Source organism: Melanaphis sacchari, unplaced genomic scaffold (assembly GCF_002803265.2).
Source record: "Melanaphis sacchari strain LSU unplaced genomic scaffold, SCAv2.0 Contig225_pilon_pilon, whole genome shotgun sequence".
NCBI classification, from domain to species: Eukaryota; Metazoa; Arthropoda; class Insecta; order Hemiptera; family Aphididae; genus Melanaphis; species Melanaphis sacchari.
The window spans coordinates 1-18,665 of record NW_020271102.1 but is presented as its reverse complement, the minus strand read 5'-3'; the positions used below and the strand labels follow the sequence as shown (position 1 = coordinate 18,665).

At 26.2% G+C, this 18,665-nt stretch overlaps 1 protein-coding gene across 1 annotated transcript; it reads right to left on the bottom strand.

Annotated features, from left to right (window-relative positions):
- Nucleotides 1–9,346: 9,346 nt before the first annotated feature.
- On the bottom strand, nucleotides 9,347–14,629 carry LOC112594266 (tubulin gamma-1 chain-like; the record flags this gene model as incomplete). The annotated part of the gene is given in 10 exon segments (XM_025338961.1): nucleotides 9,347–9,438; nucleotides 10,114–10,299; nucleotides 10,375–10,557; nucleotides 10,630–10,764; nucleotides 10,855–10,966; nucleotides 11,046–11,240; nucleotides 11,318–11,601; nucleotides 11,667–11,872; nucleotides 11,960–13,448; nucleotides 14,591–14,629. Coding segments are annotated over 9 exon segments (1,371 nt in total). The 3' UTR covers nucleotides 9,347–9,417.
- Nucleotides 14,630–18,665: the final 4,036 nt, after the last annotated feature.

The window sequence follows — 18,665 nt, the reverse complement described above, 5'->3', positions numbered from 1 at the left end:
AGTACATATATTATATTATATATTACAAAATGCCAACACCTATTAATATTTAATATCCGAGAACATATTTGACACAGGATCAACGTTGTTTTACATAAAGGCGGGAGGATGAAAAATTGTACCGCAAACATCATTATAATGTATAATAATATTTTCATACGTGTGTTTCGATTGATAATAAACATAGATATAGCTGTTACACATGTTAGAAACTCGGTATAGATGTTGCAGTATTCAAGGATTTTTTTTTTTTATTTATTTATTTAACTATACGCTTTGCATGTGACTTTTTGAGTGAATCTCACTCGCTTGAATTAAAAATTATAATTTATACTAAAAAATGAATAATAAATTAAATGGAATGCAGACATGAGACAATAATGTGTGAATATATTTTAGTCTAACAATAACAGATATGAGGTACTTGCTTATAAATTATAAAATATCAATTATAGTTTAAATGCTCTATTCACAAAACCAATGAAAAATTTAGAATTTTCCAATACAATATGCATTCAATTAAAAAATATATAATATGCTATTTTATAGGAATATTGTGTCTGATATGTTGTAAATACAAATAAATAAGAACGTATATATTTTTTTTGAAATTAAAATTATGGAATTCACAGAACATTTATCAGTATTTTATTTCATGGCTTTAAAATTGTCTTCAATAACCATTACACTAATACGACTAAAAAAAAAATTATACACATTATACCTAAGAAACAACATATTTAATTATGATTATAATACCTATATCATCCACCATTATATAATATACATATGTCATGTGTCCACAACATGTGTCACTATAACACATGTATAATGGGGCATTCATTTTGCATTTTCGCTATCATTATTTTTGATGTCGAAAAGATGTATCTTTTCATAAAAAAGAATACATCGTAAATATAATAAAAAATATCTCCTAATATTCACACCTTTATTTTGGTAATTTTAATAATAGAGTTTCCAAAACTCTTGTAAAATCCATTACAATTAAAAAACATTTAAAAAAAGTAGTTGTAATAAATAAAAGACGTAATGAGGAAAATAAGAACACTGCAAAACACAATACATGACATACATATAGTATTCATGGATTTAAATTTAAAATATAAAATGCTTTAAATAAAACAAAAATTAATTATATTAGAAAGAAAGTATGTATTTTTAATATAATAATATGAAAGATGAATAAATGTAAAGGCGCATTGAATCGCAGCTTTAAGGAGTAACGAATAAGCAATACTATATCCTAGGCGTCATAACGTGATGGTGTCTCGTGAATAACAATAGATCATAATTTACAAGTATGTGCATGTGTGTGTGTGTGTGTTTGTGTGTGTGTGTGTGTGTGTGTGTGCGAACGTGTCGATACAATACAAGTGATAAAATATGTTATTGTTACTATAATATGTAGGTACCCATATGAGTATATCATAATATAATATATATGAAAACAATTCATTACATAGAAATATGTATTAATATTATTGAAGTCTATTACAATAATCGTTTATCATCAATGTGTCACGAATTAATACTTAACTTGCTACGTGTTATAACTTAATAAATTTAAAACAAACGAATTTAATTACGGCATCCAGTAGAAAATGTCCTCTTCCAGCCGTCTCCACATCCGATCATTTCTAACCGACTACGGGTACGTTAAGCCGCGCTGCTGCTCTAAAATTTGAATCTAGATCAATTTAGGATAGTGGACAATAATGCCCGTACATAAATTATTATGATACACATATTATGACTTTATATTAAAATCTTTTTTTTTCTTTTTTAATGTAACGTAAATTTATGAAGAATCTTGTATTGATTTTTCGAGCTCTATTTAATATAAAAATCAAATATCTTATGCATTTAGATATTGAAAACAAATTTGAAGGTTCGCTTTAGATCGTATGAATACCACTTATCATTTCAATTCTTTAAACAAAAATAATTAGTCGTAGAATAAACAGAAATGTAGCTCAAGTATAACAATTTAAATGAGTAGTCCGTTCGATCGACCCCCCTCCTTCTCATCGCGTAGGTATACGACGTATATTGTATGTGAGTAAATATACTAATATACGTATATTTATAGGTGTACCGTGTCGAAAAAAAACTCCGGCATACAAGATAATATTTTACAGTTGTATGATACCATCATAATATATTGACATATACATGATGACGATATGGCGTTATATACTTATATAATATATGCTCATATGAAGGGGAACAAATGTACTCGATGCGGGTAAAAGTAGTAGTAATAATAATAATAGGGAGCACGCAGCGTGTTTTAATAATGATATGTGCGAGTAATGGATGATTTAAAAATATTCAAATAATCGAATTACACTGTCTTATATATATATTATTATTATTATTATTATGATTATGTATATTCGATCGAAACCGAACAGTCTTTTATATCTATATTATATTATATATACCTTATATATATATATACATATATATCCTTGTATGTAAGTATATATGCACCGCATATAATGTACAGGATGTCTTGCCGAACACATACACACACAACCGTCTAATAGTAGTTACATACTCCACGGTCCACACACATCCTGCAGTACAAATATATGAATATTATTCGATGAGCTATAGGCCAAAACAATTTACATTTTAATAGTTTTAAACGCGTCTACTATCGGTATCAAACTTCAAAAATATCTATACCAAATAAATAAAAATAAAATAATCATTGACGACGACGAATACCTACCGCAAAACACCTTTCACCCTGTATACAGATATATTATTTACCTATGTACATAAACACACAAACACACACACACACATATAAATATATATATGTATGAATACATTTTTTTTCTGAATATGATTTACATTCGTTTACGTTTATATCACCGGCATATGGCAGATGTATTGCATTATTATTATTATATACGACTCCGTTGTAAAAATTCAATGTTAACCGATTCCCTGCCCCGCCAACGTATACAATACCTAAATATAATACGCGTAAATATATAATAATGTGTACTTCTACCTGTGTATTATGTATGTTTATTATCATATTAGTCCACGTCCATAATAGACTGCAGTGAATCTGTTTTCGGTTTCCTGTATGTACGCGTAATGCCATTTTTATTCCCTCCCCGTTCAACCGCATTATATTAGTGGCCATTTAAACATAATACATTGGCGCACGCGGTATAATAATATGATGATGGATTATTATACATTTCGATTTTTCCACTCTCGCCACTTGTCATTAGGCACGCACGCACACCCGGATTACCGGCTAAATAGATGGGGTAGGTCATAACGGTGCCTACAGGCTCTAGAAGTTATTTACACACGAGCTCAATAATATTATGGAAATAGAAAATAAGAAAATTATGAAAACCGGAAAATCCTTGGTTGTAAAGTAAAACGACTTAGGTTATGTGTTTTTTTTCAAACTCTTTTTTTATCGAATTTGTGTTATTTATTTGTTTTATTTTTTAGTTTTTATGACACACGTTTAATTACTTTATTATACTACTCATACTGGCGTTGAATGCCAAAAGCGATGCGGTTGTTCTTTAGGAATATATTGATTATAAAACGATGTGTTTTATTATTATTATTTATATAGAATTTCAATATTTTCTCAAATTTTTCGTATCTATCAATACAAAATGGTAATATTAATGTAATCGAAGTATTGCATCAAAAAAAAAAAAAAAAATATGTTTGACACGATTTGAGTTATTTATAAAAATATTTGTAAAACAATTCCGACGGTAGAACTTTCAGTTTCAATCAAAAATTCTACAAGGTTACTAAAATGAACGTATTTCAACATTTTTTTATCGCGTTTTCGTGAACTTTTAGAAAATAATTTTAAATCTGTGTTAATTTTCAAAATTGTAGTATTTTGTACTTTTTTATTAATTCAATCTCTCTTTCTCCTACCAAAAAAAAAAAAAAAAAAATTAAATATCTAGCATATTGTAATGATGTGCTCTAAGCAATCATAATTAAATATTTATATAATAAAATTATGACCTTTAACTATAAGTATTTTATCAATATGACAAATATCAAATATTTAATTACTGTATAACCTTTAGCTATAAGTCATCTATTAAGATAATAATGTAAAACAATAAAATGACCTATAGTTGGATCAAACACACACACAAGACACCCGATATAAGAGGGTCGGTCACCAACGGTCCAGGCGCAGTGCTCTTCCCGTCTTTTTGTGTAAATGATCACAAGCGAGTGTAAAAGACTACGCAGATCATATACACGAAAAGACATAAGTGTTAAAATAAATTTATGCTAAAGTCAAATGTATTAAATAGTTCATGTGTTAAAGAAAATTTATAATAAAAATAATAAGTGTATTTAAGAGAAAAAAGTCTTACAATTATTCAACGTGCACTGGTCACCTTATTCACAACAGCATTAACAAAGAAGTCATTACCAAGAGAAGAAAGGTAATGTAATGATATATAATTGATCTAATGGTGTATAATCAATAACCTCTGATAAATATTACCCCTTCATTTCCAATATCCTTTTTAAATCATTACAATATACTGCACTCAAAAAAAAAAAAAGTAACAAATCTAAAATACTATAAAAAAGTTAATAATCTAATTTTACTGCTATTATACAGAATGATTTACTAAGTAGACTCAACCTAAATTTTTAATTTAATAATTATTGATCCTTTCTAATTCTGATTTTTGAAATTTTAAAATATAATTAAAAAACTTATTTCAAATTCTTGAGATTTTTTTTTTTGTTTTTCGTGGAGATATAACTTTTGTTTTTTAAGTGAGAACTCCCCTTTGTTACTGTAAAGTATAAATTATTAGCTGGATAATTTTTTATTGAAAATGTTGATGTTTCTACTTCAAAATTTAAAATTATTTTTATATTAATTTGTAATAGTTTATAATAGTACTTAAAAATGATATTAAAAGTATACAACATAGATGTAATATATTAGATCTAGTATTTATTATGTTTGTAATTAATGAACGTGGGCACGTTTTTGAGAAATAATGTATATTTAGCTTGAATACCTGAGTAATCGAATAACAACCATAGAATACATACCTATAGAAAGATAAATCATTAATTTAATTGAACATTGTATTAACAGATGGTGCAAATTGTTTTGACAAACTGCAGTACCTATACATGTTTAATCTATGTTAGAGTTAGTTGAAACTCGTTTAACAAAATAATTGGTTCTAGCATTTCATTTTATAGATGTTCAAACACAGTGTTCACATAAAAACTTAAAAGCCTTAAAGTAATTGACATTTTGAAAATCATATTCCAGAGAATTCATGTCACTATACTATATTACTATATGTAGATTGTAGACTAACATCGCAATGTACCTAGTCGCTGTACATTAATATAGTCCGGTAACCAAAGAAGAAAAAATTTGTTGGCCAGTCGCAACTGAAGAAGAGCAGTGTTTCTCAATGGTGGCTACAATTGAATATCATCCCCAATACCCTGCATAACTAAAGCAATAGTAAAAGATGGAATTAACAGAAGTGCAGTCGCCGTAGACGAATAATGCAGAACCAAATGACTAACAAAGAAGACCACAGCAATATAAATGCATATGAAGATCACTGCAGCAAAATTTCAATCAAACTCTATAATATATTATGTAACCTATCTAGATTTTTATTAGTTTACACGAAGTATTATATGTTTGCAGGTTCGCTGTTCACAATAATAGATTTTAAAAAAAATGCATCAATACTTAATTGACACATGTCCATTGTTTTAATTACAATTTAATCATTATCGTTACATTTTTGTGATAAATATCCATAATGTAAGTGTCACTGCTGAAATGCGATATATTTTTATCAATACTTCAATATATTGAAAATATAAATAATACTTATTGAGTATAAATAGTTTAAAATTTTAGAACTTTTCTTGATATTTTGAAAATTTAATTGAGTGTAGAAAACTATAATCTAAGCGACAGAGGAATTTTTTAAGATTTACGATTATTGCTTTTTGAGTTACCTTTAACAAAATATCAAAAAACTTTGTGGATAAATTATTATTTTACGTTTGAATATCCTATGCTGTCGAAATCTGAACTTCAATCACCAATATTTCTGAAGCTAATTTACCTTATATTCTTTATAATTTTTGTAATCAAAACTTATACGGAAGTCCGAAGTATGCAATACTCGTAACACATTTTGCAACCATAAATATAAATACTAAAACTTTTGTGAATTTTTAAAAGCAAAAACAAAATATCTAATTATCATATAGGATATATAGATATTGTGATGTATAGTAAATTAATAATTGATTATTTTGAAATAAGATGCAATGGTGATTTGAATGTAACGACACATTCGATGGTATGCTGCTCCACTCGTATGACATTTCCGGCTTCCTCGCGGCGGCGAGGTGAGACGCGTAGAAATTATTTCAAATGCTCAGCATAATGTGACATAATATTCTTTGTAGACTCCAAGGTACAATATAAACAGCGAAGAAGAAAGATCGGTGTCTTCACTAAAAAATTCACAAACAAAATTAATATTAATAGCAAATAATCCATAATATTTACAAAGAACTTTACTTTGTCGTTAGTTACATAATGGTTATGACTTCGATCTAAAACTAAAACAAAAACATGTGACAATTTTTTGAATTTCTTCTTTTTTTTTTTAAATAATTTTAATGATAAAATAACTATAAAAGTTTATTACTTTTTTGTTTGAATACCTAATTTCGTGTAAATTTGAAAATTTACAAAAAAAAGTCTAAAAAAATTGTGGACGGGATGTAAATATATTTTTTAGATTTAGGTACTTAGCTACAATATGAACTACTCAATATTAATAACTGTGTAAAAATATTAAGAAAAATATATTAATATTAGTATGGTATAATCATTTTGTGAAAATTTAAAGTATATAACGTTGTTCCTGTTTGAATTAAACATGAAAAAAACATAATTTAGAAAAAATAATACCTATACTGCCCCACTCGGAATCTAGAAAACGAGAAAATCGCTCTGTTGTATACTTGTATAATATGTGTCGGGTTATAAAGTTTTATATAATATTGTGTTGTGCTTGTGTATAGATACCTAGTCATTTAGTAGATCATTGCTAAGGTATATTAAATTTGTATTTAATGACAAATACAAGACCAGAGCAGACAGGCAGACAGACAGCTTTTTATATTTCAAAACAATTTAAACTGGAAATTTATGGAAAAAAAATTTAAATACGTTTTTGATAATTTTAAGTCACTGCAAGAAAAACTTAAGAGAAACCTTGACGTTTTATATTTTTAATCACAAAATATTTTCTTCTTAAAAATTTCTTCTAAGTCTTCCCAATATAATTGAAAAAATCTGAAATAAAATGTTAAAAGAAAACGAATTTTACATAGAACATGCAGTTTTGAAAAAATTTATTTTGTTTTTATGTTGTGATTCAAAAACGAATAACTTGACATCTAACTGTACAGTTTGGAAATAAATAAATATTGTTGCTAAATATTCATGTTTGTATAAACATTATATAATAATTTTAAAAATATTTCAGGTATTTATGTGTTATTTAGGTATAAACATTTGAATTCTTGTTTGTCAGTTTATGTATTATTTTTGTCTATTAGCCATTAGGTAGTCAAAAAGCTCAACATTTTAATTCCAGTTTTCTAGTATGCTATTCTTACTGCGCAATTAAAAAATATTGAAATACTTAAAATTATTTAAAAAATATTTAAATAATAAATAATAATAATAACAATAATCATGTGTCAGAAAAAAATTGATAGTACCTAGACACAAAACTAAAAATAAAAACACACATACTCAAATCATTATAAAATCAATACATCCATCAATATCAAATACAATTGTTCATTAATTTTAATACACTTAAATCTTTTAATGTGTTATGTAAAAATTGATTTAATAAGTTAACTAGCTGCTGGTGTAAGTGTCTAGGTTGTTTTGTTATAAGTATTCTTGATCAGAAGTGTACCTACTAGGAAGTTATATAATTTGACAACATCCAGTTATAAGTCTTCTAAAAAGTAAACAGGACTTTTAACATTGACTTCAAACCATTTAAAGACCTGATGCGCAACTGGTTTATTTTTTTGATTGGAGAAAAATGATTAAAAACTGATTTGATTGTTTAGTTACTAACTATCAGTCACTCTTTAAGATGGATTAGGTTGGTAAATTTATCTTAAGTAGATTAGAGACACAGTGTTTTGTTAATTTTAGTTTAAGTGTAACTCGGTTTAAATAGTAAACTCAATTAAGTTTAACTGTAGTTTAAACATAGCTTATTTAATAAAGTAAAATTAATTTTAGTTTAATATAATTGTTCATTATGAAACTAAATGCGTATTACACATTTTACATTATTAATCCGTCTTATTAACTAATAATAATATGACAGATGAATAATCTATCAAATATTGTTTTGTATTAATTGCTATGTGGCATGCGCAATTCCAATATTGATGGATTGAAATTTACAAAAAGAATCTTACATTGTTTAAATATTTAAATTCTTCATGGTGGTCTTAAACTTGTTCTTTTAAATTTAAACAAACAATTATGGATGATAATAATACAAAACGCTTTTCCCATAATTGATATTTTCATTTTAATTTATTGTTTTTATTTATCTATGAATAAAGCTATAGTTCTAGCCTGCAATTATAGTAATAATTACTTTAAAATTACATTGTTATTTATCAATAATAATTGAAGAATTTTAACAATATTATAAATGGTTGAAATTTTGAACTAATAATTTAAAATTTAAATAATTTCTAATGATATGACAGATATAATAAAATATTGTTAATAATTTAGTTTAAAAAAAATAAAAACATTAAATTATTTATTTATTATAAATAAAACTATAGAATATCTTTATTAAATAATTTGTTCACAAGACAAAAGTAAAAAAAATAAAAAAAAAACAATCAGTCAATATTGTACATGAAATGATACTATAAAAGAATTTTTTTCCTGTATCCTAGTTACCCTAAATATATTTTTATACATATCATTAGACTCAATTGTATTTTAATCTAGTTCATAGAAAAATAACAAAAAAATGGGAATTCAAAGACATTATATGAAGTATAAATATTTTTCCTATAATAATGAAATATTTTACTAAATCTTTACAATTATTTAGCAACATAAAAAAAAAAGTACAATAAACAAAGCAGATCAGTATGTTAGATGTTAGTAAATACAAATAATAAGTTATTTTTCAACAAAATGTAAAAAAAAGTTATATAAATATAATTATAATAAATTATATAATTGAACAAAATTGTGATGAATGTTAGTAGGTGAAATTAATAAACTTTCTGACTTTCTTAATTATTGACAACATTTTTCTGAAAATAAAAATACAATCTTTCAAAATAACTTTTAAATATAAACTGTGGTGTATTACATAATATTAAATAGCAATTAATAATGAGTAATGACATTTGTTTGTCTAATGCAATATGTAAATTTAACTGGAAAATATCAAAAAACTTCATAAAATGTTCAAAAATAATTAGTTATTCGTGTTGACGTGGTTAACATAATATCTAGTTATTAACATACATATACTTTTCAGTGGGATATTAAATAAATTGAAAAAAACTAGTTTTAAACCAAATTTAGATTTTAATATTATTAATTAATCAAAATTGAAATGTTGAAGGTTAAAACCAATTTTAAAACGAAACATAGTGTTTTTAAAGTAATCAAGACTTTGTTAAAAAAAAAAAAAATCAAAAATTTTCATTATGTATACATGGAAAATAGTCTAGTTCATTATACAAAATATATCTAGTAAAACAGAAATGTATACACAGTAAAATTCTAACTAAATAAAGATCCAACAATTTTCATCCACTTGTTTTTAGTATTCTTGAATTTCATTAACTATATTATACTTAAATAATTTAACTATTAACAATAATTTTATTTTAATACAGAAATAAACAATGCAAATACTCTTAGTGGCTATAAATCATACACAACACCACAGTTAGAACATTTTAACTTTATCTACATACAGGTTGCCATTGAAGATATGTGTCCTTAGTGGCTTCCAAATACTCATCTACAAGATTTTGAACTACAGCTCTAGAATCATCCATTTCACATAGATCATCTTTGAACATGTTTTGTTTACGAAATTGATCTAAAAACGCTTCTCTATGTCGCAGTTTATCGTACTGATCTAGAACTCTTTGGAAAAGCTGAAAAAAATGAATAGTAATTATCCCTTCTTAAATTATAATAGTTTAATTATTAAGATATAAAACATTATATACTTGAGATATGCTTGTGTGGTTGGCTAACATAAGACCAGATACACGATGAGCAGTGGGAACATATGGAGACTTTTTTGAAAGAGCAACTTGAATACTGGATGGACCCCAATTAATGAAATTTACAGTTTTTCTTTCTCTAATTCTTTGGAGTGATTTGTATACTTGTGTAGGATCAACATCACCCTTTAATTTTATTATTATTATTGATTATTTTTGTTTACATAAATTTATTAACCAAATGTACAAAATAAATACTTGGATTATATTTAATATAGATAAGTAGCAATGTGGTATTGTAGATCTTTCTTGTGCTGTAGAAACCATCATATTTTTTGGCTGCAACAACCGCCTCATTACATCAAAGACTGTTGTTTTACGAATATTAGCATCCTATTTAGAAAATAATTATGTTAGTATACATTTTATGTTATTAGATGATGCTAAATATAATTAAAAAAAAAAAAAAAATAATTGAAGTACCTCATGGTCAGTAGTTAATGGTGTGTAACCTGTCATAAGGAAGTGTAAACGTGGTGATGGTATCAAAGGTCCAATGAGACCAACTAAGTCATTGTTCATGTATGATGGGTATCTAAATAAGATCAAAACTAAACAATCAGCTTAACTATATACCTACAAATTATAAAAATAAATAAAACATAAAACATTACCTTAGAGTAGCAGTTGAAACAGACATAATTGTAGATACTAATGAATTTATTTGAGCAAATGACGGATTTTCTATATGTAATCTATCGGTAGCAATTCGATTTAATGCCGTATTGTCTAAGACTACAACACAATCTGCACTCTGTGCAAGTCGTTTTAAAGTCAATAACGAATTATAAGGTTGTACGACTACATCACTGTGAATATAATTTAATAGAAACAACAATTTCATTACTTGGATTTGAACACAAGTATTAAGAACCTAAAATCTTACCTAATTTCGTCTTGATTTGGAAATACACTATATGTTTCGATTATTTTTTTTGGATACCGATCAGTTAAATGTTCAAGTATAAATGAACCCATTCCTGAACCTGTACCTCCAGCAATTGAATGGCACAATACAAATCCTTGAAGACTATCACCTCCTTCCGCTTCACGATCTAATATGTCAAACACTTCTTCTTGAAGTCTTTCACCTTGACTAAAACCTGATGCCCAATTGTTTCCAGCACCACCGCCGTGTTTAGATAAATATACATTTTCAGGGTTGTACAGCTGAATTCAATTATTAATTATTGTAACAATGAAGATCATATTAAAAAAAACTTCTTCAAGCTTACTTTTGAGTAATTGGAAGACATGATTGAATGTATAACACGTGGCTCCAAATCCAACAAAACAGCTCTTGGCACATAATGGTTGTCATCAGCCTGATAAAAAAAGACATCTTTTCGATCCCCAACACCTTCTGCAGCAAATGGCTCTAGTACTCCTTCTGGATTAATACCATGTTCGGCGCACAGTTTTTTCCAAAACTCAAATCCAACTTAAACCAAATTAATATTAAATATTTGTACATACCAAATAAAGCTAAGTCGCATTTGTCGATTAAATTAGTTTAAAAATTACTTACTTTGATTTCCACATTGGCCCAATTGGACCGTTATCATTTCACAAGGCATTTTATGAGCAAAGTTATTTTTTATTTTAATACATCAAATTCAAAAATTAACGTTACAGTTTAAACAAATACAAATAAGTATAATATAATTTAAACAATAAGTGAATAACGAAAAAGCACGAAAAAGTTTCAACATAAATAATAAATAATAAACATGCAAAATATATGTAATCAATATTGTATTCAATGATAAGAAATCCTAGACTAAAGAAATGGCGCGAAATTCTAAATATTGATAATGGTCAATATACAGTGTAGTACACGTGACGGTAATTTAAAATATTGTAAGTCGTAATAAAACGATTTGTAAGAATTTAAGTAATGTTGCAATGAGAAAACGTAAGCTCAAATTGCATTTATTGTTGTTAACTTTGAACTCGGACAAGCGATTTATATATAAAAAGACGTAAACCAATAAACCGGTATGACGGTATAGTAAAAAAGTCGATTGCATGGGTACCTATCTACCTATATAGTACATACACGTGAATAAGTAGCATAGGAGCTATTCAATTTTTTTTCTCGGGGGGCTAAAAAAATTTACGACTAACAGTCAAACAAACCCACCTCGTTAGCTTACCATTAATGGCTTTGAAACATTTTTTTTACATCTTATAAGATTTTTACGATGCATTTTATTGATACATTGTCATTATTATTCAGGCCTGTCTCTAGGGCGGACGGCAGAGTGGTTGTCACCCCATACACCCATTCACAACAATATAAATTATAATACCAAATAAGCAACGAAAAGAAAATAACCACTAATGGACGAGACTCCAAATTCAAACACAATATTATTTTACGAGTGGCGGTATCAGCAGCTCACATTTTGTTTTCTCCCTCTGACCAACGCGCTCACTAGTATAGTATAGAAAAATGTCCAAAATGTACGTACATTTCAGTGAATCAAATACCAAACGTCCGTTGTTAGCTTTAATATAAATGTGAATTTACCTATAGTTAAACATAAATTTCAATTCATTATCTGTGATAATGTAATAATGAGCATTACTAAGTGTCTCATACAAGTAGTGAGTACACATTACACATAACTAGATATTGAAACAGCTTAAAATATCTAACGTATAAACACAGATGAAGTTTTTGACTTTAAGTTTGACGATACATGGTCAATTCGTTCTTCTATAAAATTTAACAATGTAAGATTAGTTGTGCTAAACGAAAATGATGCTTATTGTTGCGTGTGTTTCGGAGAGAGAAAACAATTATTATGCAAGTACATACTTTGACCAATATTATACGTAGATAAGTATATTTTTATTTTTAATGACAAATACGCACCGACAACCACACTAATATTAACAAATAATTATATCACAGAATTTCATAAAATAAATAGTTTATCTTAAAAAATCAATCTAATTTAAAATAAATGTAACATATCCATACATACCAAGATATTTTATCTGTTGCATTACTTGTTTATTTTTAAAAAACACAATAAAAAAGTTCTGAAGTTAGTGTAAATAAATGCACAGAATATAGTTATATAGTATAGTATACCCAACAATTTTAAATAAAATATATGATTATTATATACATTAGAGCAGAAATTAATCATATTTGTAACTTAGCGTAGTAGGTATATATTTAAAATTTTAAAGTATTATTTGTCTATTTTCTAATCATTAGAATTAAACTCATGCGGATGACAAAACCAATGCCCATGCCTCTCTGTAAAAGTAATGAATCTAATCATTGTTATTTCATAATAGTTCAGAGTTTAATTTTTACAATTTCCATAAATGAAAAATATTGTTTGCACGTATAACTTGATGCTGGTATAATGGTAAAATATAATTACAAGGTTTTATAAAAACAACTATGTGTACGTAGATATAGTGTTGTTTATTTTTAGCATGGTATCAAGCCACAAATAAATTGATTCACTTGAGTCTTGAAATACCATTAAGTTATCAACATTTAGCATATGTTTTTAAAGATTTATTTAAGTTTTTAGATCTGTACTTAAAATATTTGAAAACTTAGTCAAAACGTCTAACATTTCAGCTTTTATTTCCTTGTTTATGTAGCAGTCTAGCAATAGCATCTTCAATTTAGGAAACAGTTTCTTGATGGAATCTTGAATTCATTGCTGACAATGAGTCATCAAGTAATTCATAATACGTAAATCGATATTTATATTTCATCTAATTTATTTGATATCAAATGATTTAATTTTAGTGGTTAATGTACTGAACTAATTTTGAAACACATCATAAGCATGTCAAAAACGAACTAATAACTTTTTATTTAGTTTAAATGATGTTTTGTTCGTATCTAAAAGTAGGTACAATTGTTACGAATTTCTTCATTTGCAAGAACTAGACTATCATAGTTGTTTAATATATCATTGATTGCTTCGGCTCTATGTCTCTATGTGCCCAACTTTTAGTATAACATGATGTAATTGTCATTATCTTAATGTTAGTTTCCTTAATAATTTTTAATAATTATAATTTTTATTATTAAAATTTATAAAATTTATTCTTAATAAATATTTTACACACAATGTATCATTTAAGCGAAATTCTAGTGTTTACTTGTACTTTAACTTACTTTGATCATCACAATATTCTTCTGGAGTCCATACGTGAGCTGTAGTACATAAATAAAATAATACATTATTCGGGTAGATTTTCTTTTATACATAATGAACATAAAATAGAATTACAATTATAAGTTCAATACATTTAGGACGAATTCTATAAAATATTTGAACAAATTTTTATAAAAAAAATAAATTTATAAGTAATACTTACCATAAACAAAATCACCATGGGATGTGATTTCATCAGTGAATTTAAATATATACTCTGTTGGCAATTTTATGATTAAATAAATATTATAATCAATAAACTAGCTTTCTTTTGTTAACGGTATCTCTAAAAAGATGTACGAAATTCTTTTTGATCTTATAATACAAATACTTCATTAATGACGAAGAATTATATTATGGGTTTCTGTTATAAGGGAACGAAAATCTGGTTATAATTGACGAATCTATTAAATTTAGTTTTACTTTTCAGTGATGTGATTATATGATTATAATATATTATTTTAAAAAAATACTGATTTACGAGTACGAGTATATTGTCTATATATCATGAGTTTTTAAAAAACTTTGTTCAACTGCAGTTTGGGTATGGATTCGATAGTTGTTATATCGATAGTTGCTAATACTTATATTATATTATTACACATATATCATATATACTTTTATTTAACAATATATCTCGTAGTCTATAACAACGACCTTGTGATAAATACTGTATAAATAACTATCTTATATTGTACCTATTAAAGTATTATATTTATTAATTTAAACATTTATAAATAAGTTTAAATAGATAGGTACCTACACATCTATTTTCAAATAATGTTAATTATTAATAAAAATAATTATTTCAATAAAAAATTTATTTAACTAAAGAAAAGTATTTGTTCAAGTATTTTAAATACTATAAAAAAGTATTTGTATTTATATTCAAATTCGTACATTTTAAAAGTATTCTTAACAACAGTGGTAACTATTTAAATAATATTGTTAACTTTAAATCATAATAATTATTATAGTCTTAGACTGATTGGAACTACTTGATAAATTTATTTTTTCGGTATGTCATATTATATGATTTAGTACAAAACTAACTATTAAATAATAAAATTGTCAAGAATAATTATAATAATAACTAATAAGAATAAAGTTTATTTTCTCTTAGATTTTTTCAAAATATCTATTGTTTTTTAGTAAAATGTAAATGTAAATCCCATTCGTAATAAATTAAATATGTGTAGATAGACATTATAAAATCTCAAGATGTTTACTAGTTATTACTATGGGCTGATGTGAGATTTTATTATTCTTTAGATTGTTGGATTTTTGTAAAATGCCAAAAAATCAAAAACTAACCCTGAAGAACTATTCAATATTGTACAAAATTATGATGTTTTTCATAAAAATTCCAACCATTTAAAAGGCCCGGCTCAAGAATGTTGGTCTCTAATACAAAAGACCTAAATTATGTAATTGATGCAAAATATATTTATACAACCGTTTTCCAAAACAGATATGGCATTGCGAACAAAATAAAAATTAAAAACCAGAATCTATCATCTAAAATATCTAACACCGAAAAAAATATAACATGTAATACTGAAGAATCTTCCGATGAAAACCAAAGTAACTCACCAATATTAGAACATGTGTTTGAAGTTTTAAATTTCAATATTACTCTTTTATCTGAAGAATGGAAATCTATATACAATCAAGATCCAATAAGTTTTAAACGTCCAGACTTAAAAAATAGTATGCGTATGTACTATACATTAGTACCATATAAATGGACACCAATTATTAACAAACATATTTCTGAGCAAACCAAATTTGGATGTTGTGTGAAGTATAAACGTGCTAATATATTATATCCAGAAGGTGAATTTTTTTTAAAAATTGACGAAATTTGTAAATGTTGTAATAGCATTTTTAAAGGATACCTAACAAATAAACCTGAAGAAGGTCGTAGAGTTTATTATTCAGTGCTTAATGAAAGGACCTTACATACAATGTACAACGAGAAATAAAAGGCGAATAATTGGAGAGAAGAAAGAATATTTTTTTAACAATATGTTAAATCAAAATATGTCAGATGCTTATGTTCAAAAGTTAGTAGCAAAGGAAACAATGGAGTATGGTGATCCAGAATCTAGCCATTTACCGTCATTGAATGCGTTACGTGTCATGAAATATAAAGAAAATAAGAAAAAATATTTAAACGAAGACCCGATCTCAGCCATACTGGTAATGAAGGAAATGTTACCTTATAATACCATTATTTAAGACATTGGTTATGATAGATTTTTTTTACATTTTTGGTCTGCTCAAGAAATTAGCTCATACAGAAATTACTGTAAAAATACAAAAATACCAACAATAAGCATCGATACAACGGTTGGTATAGTTAAAAACATTAATTTAATATCTGGGCGACAAACAGGTCATTTATTTCTATACCAAATCGGCGTAATGGATTATATCAATTAATCACAATTTGCAATAGCTCACATGATTTTCGAACGTCATGACAATAATAGTATTGCTCATTGGCTTACTGAATGGATAAGAAGTGGAATTACTACTCCAAAAATTGTTGTATTAGACCAATCATTAGCTTTGATGATAGCAGCAGTAAAAACATTCACTCAATATTCTAGCCTTGTTAAATATTTCAACGTTTGCTCATCTCTGATGTCGAATGAACCTGGAACTGAAGTTCCATTATGCATGATTAGAAATGATTTTAACCATATTATGCATTTAATAAGTAGTTGGCCTGAAATTAAATCAAGTAATTTTAAAGTAAACAATTTTTATTTAAGGTCTATTGGTTTGATAATTATGAGTACTAATTTTATTAATGTCAAACATTTATTAAAAATAATTTTTACCGTTGCTCTACATGAGAACGAAGGAAATAATATTAAGAATGAACTTACACAATGTGAAATAGCAAAAATTTATTTGAAACAGCAAATTGCTACCTATTTAACTGACTATGATCATATAATTACAGACATACATTCTGAAAGACAATACAATTGTACAAGAAGAACATTTAACAATTAATGATATTGATAATTCTATTTTCAATGAAATTAAATGTATTTATGACATCTGTGTTGAAAGTTCAAAATGATGAATATAATAATACAGGATATCGTGATAATATACAATTTTATCCAGAAATTGCAAAACGTTTATTAGATTTTTGTTAATTGATACCATGTTGGTCAGCTATAATGGTTCCTATTTTTAAATATGGAAATTTAACAGAATCCAGTTGTACGTCAGAAAGTTTGTTTAAAGACTTAAAAACCGTTATATTTAAACACAAGCCATTACCACTTAGACTTGACGAATTCTTAAAAATATATATAAATTATACACTTAGCTCAATGAATATTTTTAAATACAATAAATAAACAAGTAAGAAAAATGCATCAAATCAAGAAACTAATAATAAATAATATTTTGAATGACAAAAATAAACATCAACCAATATTTAAATTTGAAGTTCAAAACGAAGCCATGCAATACAAAAATGAAATTGAGCCAATATTGTCGGCAAGAAAAAAAGAAAAGTAACCTACCTGGATAAGGATCCTACTATTTTATATTATAACGATACCAGCCGTACCAAAAAAAAAGTAATTGGACTTTTAAAAAATGGAAGTATTTCAGATTTAAAATATATTGAAGTTGATAAACAATTATATTGCGTAACAAATACATGCGCCTTTGATAGTATAGTCCAAATAACGTTTAGCTCATGTGTTGATAGTGACATGTATGCTGAACAGTGGCGTGCTCAGGGACGGGGTTGTTAGGGGATTCAATCCCCCCCCCCCCGTGGCATTTAATGAATATATAATAAGTATTAACTATTTACATATAGGTAATTATAATTATTGCTTTTTTCAATTTTTGAGTTTTTTTTTCAACAATTGATTAGGTATTATTTTCTCCGTATCAACTGATAACCTATTAAATTGTATTCGACATGTAAGACCATCAACTAAAATTAATTGTAAATTTATAATGTACACTTTGTAAAAATAAGCTTGAATTTTTTTT